Raw genomic sequence first — 10760 nt, forward strand, 5'->3', positions numbered from 1 at the left:
GTAATATTAGGTGCAATAAATATACTTCATTATCAAGTAAGGTGCATTTATTATAAGGGCGGTAATCCCAAGATGTATTTATTATACATTGTTTTAGCTAACAAAATACTCTAATTTGTTTATAATAAATGTATTGTATTTTGTAATATTTTATCTAATTAATAAAATTATTTTAAATTTTAAAATAATGTGTAATAAATACACATTATCTAAAAATATAATGCATTTACTATATCTAACCATTAATAATATTATTTTTATTTCTGTACCAACTGATATTTAAAATAAGTTAAAACATTAAAAGCGATGGAGAATAATAAATATTAAATAATATAATTAACAAACACCAGCTTATTGGAGAGAGTAAAAAGATTTTTAGTCTTGGATTATAAGCTTGATAATAGAGGGATACATTGATTTATGTTTTTAATTAATAAGATCCTTTAATTAATCTAATGGTATGTTTATAACATACTTATTATATTCTACATAATATTAAAGTAGTTGTTGCAATGGGGTGAGCAAAATTTTAATTAAATTTAAATAATTGAATTGAACTAAAAGAAATTGACGATTCGGTTCGATTCAATTTGTAGATTAGTTTGATTCGATTTTTAAATTTAAGTTTTTTGGTTATTTCAATTTAGTTTAATCTCTTTGTTAAAAAAAATAAAATAATAAAATCGATCGAAATGTTAAAAACAATTTCGTTTTTGACCAAAATTAACTGATTAAGTTCAGTTTAATTATTTCGATTTAACCGAAATTTTGATCACCTCTAATTATTTTTATTTGCTTCCACTTTGTTATTTTTTATTTTTTTTTAATATTTTTTATTTTTCCTTTCACTTATTTGTTTGTCTGTCTTTATCTCTTTATAAAGTTTTGTTTCGATTAATTCAATTCGATTCGTAAATATAATTTGATTAATTCAATTATTGAAGTCAAAGGTAAACTAGTTTGGCCTGTATTATAACTTTGCACATTTTTAAATACTATTAATTAAATTATTTATTTTAAAATATCGGAGTTAGTTATTAAGTTTGGAATTGGATTAATAATCTTAGTTTAAGTTTAAAATAGACTAATGGATATATCTTAATCTTAATCAAAATTTATATTAATTACATCTTCTAATCCGTATTAGTCTTCTTAATTAAGAATGAGTACTGCTACTTGCATCAAAGTTGACATTTATATTGATACTCAATTAATTAATTATTAATATATGTCTTAAGGAAATGGTGTATTGGTAATTTAAGAATGATAATTTATTAAAGTGAGGGGTATATTAGTAATTTTGTTAAATATTTATATTTATTGTTTAAATAAATTATTAGTACATATCTCATTAATGTATTAATAATTAATTAATAAAATATTAATATAAATATCACCTTAGATGTGCGAGTACCATTAGTCATTAAGAATTGTTTATGTATCGAAGGAAGACTTAAAACTGAAGGTGAATTATAGGAATTTTGTATAAATACGAACAGAAGGCAAGGCATCGTCCAGATCACTGGAACTCTGAAACCAATCGTCGTCTTCCTCGTATTGAGTCCAAATCGTCAACATCTCCTCTCTCTCTCTCTCTCTCTCTCTCTCTATATATATATATATATATATATTGCCTGCTATACAGATCTCTTCCTCTCTCTTTCTCTCTCTCTCTGCCCTCTCGATTCGATGAGATGGGCAAATTCTCAGCAATAATATATGTTACAGTGGCCGTTCTGCTGCTGCTCCTCATCTCTTATTCGCCGAAGAAACCCTCGCATCAGAACCGCCGCCATCTCCGCTTCAAGCTACGCTCCAACTTCGCATTCACCCCCGCCGTTCAGTCGGCCGAGCACCACCGGCGCCATGAGCCCGTCCCCTTCGATCCCTTGGTGGCTGACATCGAGCGGAAGCGAGAGGACAAGGAATGGGAGAAGATCATGTACTTGGAACAGCACGGCAGCAACGACGATGCGGCCCCTGGTGCCGAGTCCCAGCCCGAGTGGGAGGACTTCATGAACGCCGAGGACTACTTGAACGACGAGGAGAGGTTTAATGTCACTGATCGCTTGGTCTTGCTCTTCCCCAAGATCGATGTGGATCCCACGGACTCGTACGCCTCCGAGCACGAGCTCACCGAGTGGATTTTGAAGAATTCGCAGAGAGAAGTGTTGCACCGCACCCAAAGGGATATGGAGCTTCACGACAAGAATCACGACGGCTTCGTTTCCTTCTCCGAGTACGAGCCTCCCAGCTGGGCGGCTCGCGATTCAGGTCCTCTTTGCTTACTTGCTCAATCAATTTAATTAATTATTCTCTTCTCAATTATTAATATTGCTTCTCATTACTCATTCCTAGCATATTCTCGGGATTCTATCAAACAATCTTGTTGCTTTTTTGCCATATGTTTGTTCTTTCTTAAAACGATTTTTATTTATTGGTTAGGGTTTTGAATATATTCGTAATGTACTGCACTCTTTATTTACTCCAGAATGTGTTGGAGGACTAGGTAGAAGATCTTTTTGGGAGGTAGATGATTTTGGGGTCAAAATGTTATTTATTCATTACAATCTTCATCAAATTTTTATCTTTCTTGTGCATCTAACAGGATGCTTTGTTATCTTCACGCATTATAGTTATATACATTCTCCTTTCCTAACAGAAAATTAGGAGGCTGCATCTGGTGCAGATGTAGACTTTTTCCAATATCCTTGATTGAAGTACTCTTTGCCTTTCCCTTGATGTGAAATCACATGTTACTTGTGTCCGCCGTTGTGCACAAGAAAAATGTTTTTATTGTTTCAACTGTCTTTACCTCCAATATTCTGCTGAATGCAATTGTTTTATTGTATTTCCACAAGCAAAACACTATTCTCTTAAATTTGGATAAATTACTATTTATATTATGGTACTGCATGTCACATCTCAATTTTGTCTGTGCACTTCTAATTGCGAGTAAAAAATCCTACAATTTTAGTCCAGTTCCATTGTCAAGCCCTTCTCAACTTCTGTTCTGACATGAACAAAAGTCAGTCTTTTGACTCTCTCTCTCTCTCTGTACAAGAATTTGACATATCTGTAGAATTTCCACTTCATGTACTTTGCCTCTCTTCCACATGAATGATGGATTTGAACATTATGAAACTGGTTATTTTGATTACTATCTCTTACATTTTTTCCTGGTTCATGTTACCTTGTTTTTCTTGTTTCTCCAAGAATCATTCTGTAGATTTTAGCCTTTTTTTTTTACTTTATTAAAATATTTTAACAACAATAATAACATCATATTAGGCATTAATCCCACTAGATGAGGTTGGCTATTCTAGCTTGTCAATCATCTCAATCAATGGCCATATCTCTTGCAAGGCCTTTATAACTCATGTCATACACAAGAGTCTTCCACCAAGTTTTTCTTGGCCTTTCTCTATCTGTTTTGCCTTTAAAATGATTTAAATGGACAATAGTTTTCAACTGTGCTAATTTATTTTGAAGTGTTACCTTAGCTAAAAATTAGAGGAAACATCTTAGTGTGCACCTCAATTTGGGCCTCTAAATAAAATTATGTCATTAGCGAATTTCTGTGATGCAAGTGCAAAGAGATGAAGCTAAATGTGGGTTCTTGACATTAGCTGCTGGGATCCAGATAATATAAACATTGAAATACTTGGTCAGATGCCATATATAACTTGTATGATCATGAATCTTGCTCTGTGCCAAATTTAACTCGAGGTTTTCATGTGACCTTGTCTTGGTAGCTGACATTGGTTTCCTTTGTAGCTTCGTCATTTGGGTATGAAATGGGCTGGTGGAAAGAGGAACATTTTAATGCGTCTGATGCAGATGGTGATGGTCTTCTAAATATAACAGAGTTTAATGAGTAAGCATATTGATTTAGGCAAATAGTTTTTCACCATTCTCTGGCTACCTGTGTTTCTTGCTTTCTTCTAATTGAAATTAGTTTTTGTTTCAATAATTTATTTGCTTGATGCTTCTAGCTTTCTGCACCCTGCTGACACCAAGAACCCAAAGTTACTTCATTGGTTGTGCCAGGAGGAGATAAGGTACTGTAATATCAATAATGCTTTATCTACAAGATTTTGTGCAGTCCTCTTCCATTGATTTCTATTGTTCCTATCCTCCTATATGTTATATGCATTTGCTAATTACATTCATTTATATTTTTAACTCTTCTAGCTATGTATTTTACTTCGTGCTTGATATCAACAGCTGATGTGGTCTATAAATAGCACTCAGGATGGCATTTTTAAATAAAGCCATATTGTGAAACTTCATCTTCATACATACTTCTGTCATACTGATTGATTTGCTGCACGCACTGTAACTCTATTCTATTCTAGCTGGTTCATATGGTACATTTAATCTTATCAAGAAACATCTTTAGACTTGGAGAAATATGAAATTCTGATTAACATTATATAGTCTCTTGTGGATTTTGTTAATGTAGTGGTGTTCCAATTTAGAGGGTGAGCTTGGTAGCAATGTTAAGTTTGCTTCTTTGTGACGAGAAGGTCATAGGTTCGAGTCATGGAAATAGTCTCTTTGCAAAATAAGGATAAGGCTTCATACAAAAAGATCCTCCCCCAACTATCACAAAGCAAGTGCCCTTTTTAATGTAATGTCTAAATTTTTTTGTTAAAATATTTCTAGTGTTTCTTTGTCTCTTGTTCTTGTATCCATAGCCCTTGCCATAATCGTATGTGTCTTCAGATGTCAATGTAGTGGAGAGGGAGAGGAGAGAGAAATGAAGGGCAAAATTGTCATTTTGTTACTGCAATTAAGGCAAACTTCAGGGCTGGTTGCTGTAAATTTCCCTTAAACTTAATAGTCCTAATTCCTCATTCACATATGTTATGAGAAGTTTGAGATGTGTCTAGGTGATCACTCCCCTTTGAATCATGTGGTCTTTATGGCTTCAGTGTGATTGTAGAGCTTTAATGGGTGTAGGTGTCAGGTTCATGGTACCCCCCCCCCCCCCCCCCCCCCCACAAAAAAAAAGAAAAGGAAAAAGAAAACCATTTTTTGTATTTGAGGTAGGATTCTCAGCTCCCTATTGATTCCTTTTATGTTTTTTGGAGGCATTCTTTGGAAGCGGTAGTATAGACTTTTTGGCTCTTTCTACAAGGTTTGCCCTTTCTCCCCCCTCCCCCTTTTGGCACTTTGGTGGTAATATATTTGTTATTCGTAAACCAAATAATAATAGTAGATACTTAAATGTTGGTAAAAAGCCATCTGATGAAATTCTCCTATCCTTAAAGAGGAACCTTGAGGGGCAGTAAATATTTGCCTAGACTATCATATTAAAGTGTCACTCAATCAAAACCTCCAAATGTCCCTTATCTTAATGAGAAGGTCCTAGAAGCATTCTTAAATACTGCAGAGCAAGGTACAGTCTTAACAATTTTGGTTAGCAGCCAAACACAAGTGCAGTTGGTCTTTGTCCAAAGTTTACCAATTGCCGAATTATTTCATATAGTTGGAAATCAATGCATGTCATCACCTCCCTGATTGTGTGAAGCATTTCACTTCTATTTGCCAAACAAGGAAAATAGCATTCAGCTTCTAGTTTATATTGTATCTAGCACTTCATCCTTCATTTCTTTTTTCTTTTCTTTTTTTTTTCTTTTTCTTCCTTTTATGTTCTTGGAATAGGGTATAAGGAACTTTAAGTATTTACTTTTCCCATTATGACCTTCAAAGAGTGTTGAGAGTAAAAAATAATAATATAAAAGATAATGTCACATTTCTATCCATTAGCTTAAACTTTTGGATGAGATTGTGTATAATTTAATATGGTATTAGAGTGGACAAAGCTCTTTTATTCAACCTTGACTCAACCCAATATTTCTTTTTGGATCCAACATTATTAGATTGTTATTCGTAGTTTGTGGTGTCTTCCTATGTTGGCTTTAGCCGGTTTAGTTCTTTCTCTTTTTGTGTAAATTATTTGCATGTATACTAGTATAATCTGCTCAATTTTGGTGACTGATCCATTTGCTTTCTTTTCAATTAGGGAAAGGGATACTGATAAAGATGGGAAGATTAGTTTCAAGGAATTCTTTCATGGTCTGTTTGACTTCGTAAGAAACTATGATGAAGAGGGTCATAATTCTACACATGGGTCTGATGATTCCAATGAGGCCCCAGCTAGAAAGCTATTTGCTGAGCTTGACAAAGATGGTGATGGGTATTTATCAGGATGACTTTTCCTTTCACAAATATGGCAACTTGTTTATATGATTCTGTTTTATTTCTCTTTTTTGCATACTATCTCTTTGATTTCATGATTTTCAAGATAATATTTTGAATGACCTGTTATTTCTCTTTTTGTAGATATTTATCAGATGTAGAACTGCTACCAGTCATTGGTAAACTTCATCCATCTGAAGGTTACTATGCGAAGCAACAGGCAGATTACATCATATCACAGGTATTATTTCAACTGAAAATGTTTTTTTTTTTTTTTTTTGTGATGAGAAAATTTGGTTGCATTTATGTTTTCTTATTTAAAGTTGCCACATGATTCTCAATTGGAAAGGGCTGCATTTTTAATTGATGAGAAATGGAATTAAGTTGTGGTTACAGCTTACAGTTTTGGAGTTGTGAAATAATTCTGATAAAAATTAGTCAGATATGCTGGTTGGAGTGCATAATATGAAGTGCATTTTTTTATCACTTTTGATGAATCAATAAATCATGAGTGCTCTCAACGAGGTTTTTTTTTTTTTTTCCTGTGCCTGGTTCACTGTGTAATCTATTTTTGCTTTGCTTATAAATGTACTTTATGGATCCATCAAACTCAAGTGACCCATCGAAGTGGCCTCTTAACTTCAGTTGACTAATCATAAGAATGAAAACATTTAAACATTACAAAAGCTGTTAGTGTGTTCTTGCCAAACATATATAAAGAGTGGAATCAAGCAAGTTTTTGTACTAAGGGCCTGTTTGGCATTGCTGTGCTTTTAAAGCACAATTGCTTTTTTTTAGAAGTTTCTTAAAAAGCAGAGTTTGGTAAAGCTCAATTTGCTCTTAAACTATAGCTGTTTCTCAAAAATAGCAGGTTAAGCTGCTTTAAAGTGAGCAAGGGATTCCTTGCTTTTTATAAAGAGCAAAACAGTTTACAGTGGGACCCTAAGAAGCACAGACATGGATACGGGGACACTAAGACACGACATTTTTCTAAAAAATTAGGACATGACACGGCTATAAATCAGAGTCAGAATCCAGTTGAATAGCTGGGTAACCATTTATCTTCACCGTGTCCGTGAGGGGACACGCGTGCCCCCCCACCCCCCCCCCCGGTGTCCCTTTGAGAATGACGAATGCAGTGCTGTGTCTGATATGTATCGCCGGCATGTCGTCGTGTCCGGCATTCTGGCAATATCGGCATGGTGACTTCTTCTCTGCGTCCGTGCTTCATATGTGAGACCCACATTTATTACTTGCTTTTAACTTTAATAGGTCATTAACAACAATAAAAAAAAATTAATAAACACAACACCACACTTAGTTACCAAACACTGCTTTCACAGCACTTCACACAACGTCTACAACACAGCACAACAATGCCAAATAGGCTCAAAGAGAAACTCTCTTAAGCATCTTTGAATATTCTTAGTTTGGAGTCTGTATGAACATGCGTCTTTTCTAGTTTATCTTGCTTGGCTGGTTGGTTTTAATTTTACATTTGCACAGTCAAATGCATATTATTGACAGAGTAGAGAATCTTTGTGATAATAAAGATAAAAGCTTAAGAAAGTGCATGGGAAGCTTTGCAGGGGTTGAGGGAGGGTTGTATTTGTATGCAGCTCTTCCCTTGCTTTTTTAGCAAAGAGGCTGTTTCCACCACTCAAAGTTGTGTCCTCATATGTTTGTGAGATGTTGTCATGTTTGAATTTTTTGTATCTTTGTCAACAAATAATAATAGTTCCTTCTTAAAATTCTTTAGGAGAGTAGTCAAGGACCAAGCAGTTCAACCAACACTGCTCATTGGCCACCCTTTTCTGTTGTGCAATGATAACTTCTTCACTCCCTGCTACCTGTTGCATTTCTCATGCAATTTGTTCTACCTGTGAAGAAAGAATGACCATCTTGTGAAAGTTACCTTCTCAAAACTTGCTTAGTAGTTATAAACTGTTTCACGCAGCGTGCTTCCTTCATACCTCATGGGTCATTTTTTTTTTCTTGTCATATGTTTGAATCTGACAATGGGAAGGAAAAGATCATTGCAACCTCTTGCATTTCATTGTTCGATTTGTTCCTAACTTGAGAAAGAAATTCACTGTTTAGGGTGCTTGAACATGTGGTATAAGACTAATTGACATATCTCTAAGAAGAGTGGATGAGTGGTAGAAGTTTGTGGCAAAAAAGGTTGAGGAAGACTAAAGAAAACCTTTAGGCATGATATGGCTTCACAGAAGATATATGGATGGAGATGATTAATGAGTAAGAATTTATTTATCCAACTCTTCCTAGTGAGATTAAGGTGTAGGTGTTCATTTTTCTCTCTCTTGGTGATATTGAATAAAAGCTATCACAATTCAGCTGTGGGACTAAGAAAAAGATATAATTAGTCGCAAGTCTTTCTTGGTAGATTTTTTGATTGAACCAATTACTATGGCTCATTTGGTTGAACATTTGTTTTCAGTTTTTGTTCTCAAAATTTTAAAAGCAAAAACAAAAAACAGTGTTTGGTTGTCTGTGTTTGTTTCCAAGAATTTAAAACTCTGAACACTCCCAAAACTGTTTGTTCATTTTAGAGTTTTGATTTTCATTGTGTTCATGCACACCTAGTTGTTGCTACTTCACTTTTACATTTTCTATCCATCGACATAGTCGACCATTGCTGACCTCCTCTGAGGTCTCCTGTTCTTCGGCCTTGCTGGCACCAGCTCATTCTTCCGCTGCAGACACCGGCCATACTCCTCCCTCCTCTGTAGGAGCCGATGCCCCTCTTCTCCTTAGCTCACCTGTGTTTGCTAGCTCCTTTCTCCTTCTCTTTCTTCTCCTCTTTCTTCATCTTCTTCCACCACCAGCTGCAACTCCTCCCTCTTCTTGCACCACCAGCTGTAACCCAAGAAACGTGATGACCAAATTTCTGCAGGTGGATTTCTGTTATTTTTTTTGGTTGTCTGTTTTAGAGCTGACTATATGTGCTTCTGTTCTGGGTTGTCGTCATTCAGAGCTAGTATTTTGTTGGTTCAGATCTCTCTGTTCTTGTCTGTTTCTTGTTTGTTCAGATCTGGTTTATTATTAAATCCAAAATTTGCAGATGGGTTTCTCCTGCTGCTGTCGGTTAGGTGTTTGAGGGGAAAAGAAAACAAAAGAGGGAAATTAAATTGAAGATAAAAATATGGATGACTAACAACATTATCAAACGACATATTGAGTCTTCATTTTTTCTAACAGAGCACCAAGACTGAAAATTGAGAGCTCCGTCAAACGGCCCCCTACTCCTTTTAAGTATGCTACGATAATGTTATTGAATTGATTCCATGATATTGTTGTTTGGCTAGATATTTTAAACACTGGATCAGCTTTTGCTCTTTCTGTACGCTATCATGATGTGCCGGAAATAAAAGCATGCCTTTATCAACTAGCCTGAACTCATTTTACATTTTCCGCAGGCGGATGCAGATAAAGATGGGCGCCTAACCTTGACCGAGATGGTTGATAGCCCTTATGTGTTCTATAGTGCCATATTTGACGAAGATGAAGAAGAAGACTATGAATACCATGATGAGTTCCGCTAGTTTCAGGCTAGATGAGGAGTTTGTAGAAACACACGTAAAAAGTATGCGGCCTCTCTCTTTTAGTGATGTTGAGCGTTAAATTTCTGGACTTTGTCTGTCCGATGCTAGGGAACTCAATAGATCAAAATTATTTTCCGGAAAAACACTTGTATGGTGTATTATAAAATTATGAGGCATAATTAAGGTGTCATCAAGACCAGGGTCAGCTTCCATCCCCTGGTGAGTTATCTTCTTCTACATTGCAAATTCGTTGTTATTCCAGTTTGCTTGCAGGAACTAGTAACACAGTTATCATTTCATCCCCCACTCTTTTGCAGATTACTCTTTCCCATTCAGGCAGTTCACTCCCAAACACCCAGAGATTCGTCCAGAATGCTGAAAATTACTTTATTTTGGTGGAATTCTTTAAACTTCCATATCTTGAAAATGCAGTGTTTTTGTTTTTTTTTTTTGTTCTTTTTCCTTCAAAGTGTTATCACACATTTCGTATTTTTGTTTTTTCAGTCTTAGATATTTGAGTTTGGAAGGTGTAGAACTCGCAAATGGTAATGTAGCAGGTGACAATAGCCATCCAATCCCCTCTGATATGGCAATTGTTCTTGATTCACTGCCGATTTTTTAATCCACATTTGCTTGATGAGGTTACTGGCTTTATGAGCCTGGCCCAGCCCCCTAGACCATTTTTCATCTGTGTGATCCAAGGTTTTTGTTTTCTTGTTTAGTTACTACATGGGCTGTCTCCGTCTCTAAGATTGTAGGGACCCGTGCTGGTTAGATTCGTCTCTCGTTTGTGAGCCTTTAACTATTTTATGTAGTCTCTATGAACTTTTTTTTACGTTGTTGCCATCGAAGAGTCTGCATAAAATAGTTAACAAACGCAGGCCTTTGGTAATGTTTAAACCTAAACTTATATTCTTTCAAATAGTTACCAAATAATTCAATTTTTTAATTTTTATTTTGAGATCATATTTTTGAAATAATTATCTTACC

At 35.2% G+C, this 10760-nt stretch overlaps 1 protein-coding gene across 1 annotated transcript; it reads left to right on the forward strand.

Moving 5' to 3' along the window:
- The first annotated feature begins 1512 nt into the window (after positions 1-1512).
- On the forward strand, positions 1513-10392 carry LOC127809188 (uncharacterized). The gene is made up of 7 exons (XM_052347940.1): positions 1513-2274; positions 3778-3877; positions 3996-4061; positions 6032-6205; positions 6352-6448; positions 9645-9989; positions 10088-10392. Exons 1-6 carry the CDS (start codon positions 1695-1697, stop codon positions 9768-9770), a joined length of 1143 nt encoding a protein of 380 aa, XP_052203900.1. The 5' UTR covers positions 1513-1694; the 3' UTR covers positions 9771-9989; positions 10088-10392.
- The last annotated feature ends 368 nt before the right edge of the window (positions 10393-10760 follow it).

The sequence above is a fragment of the Diospyros lotus genome, chromosome 9 (assembly GCF_014633365.1).
Source record: "Diospyros lotus cultivar Yz01 chromosome 9, ASM1463336v1, whole genome shotgun sequence".
Taxonomy (NCBI): domain Eukaryota; kingdom Viridiplantae; phylum Streptophyta; class Magnoliopsida; order Ericales; family Ebenaceae; genus Diospyros; species Diospyros lotus.

Bases quoted from the DNA above. Each gene is read 5' to 3' on its own strand.
- LOC127809188 (XM_052347940.1), top strand. From the start codon at position 1,695: ATGGGCAAATTCTCAGCAATAATATATGTTACAGTGGCCGTTCTGCTG. The intron at 6,206-6,351 runs GTATTTATCAGG...CTCTTTTTGTAG, and splicing joins CTTGACAAAGATGGTGATGG to ATATTTATCAGATGTAGAAC. The intron at 6,449-9,644 runs GTATTATTTCAA...CATTTTCCGCAG, and splicing joins CAGATTACATCATATCACAG to GCGGATGCAGATAAAGATGG.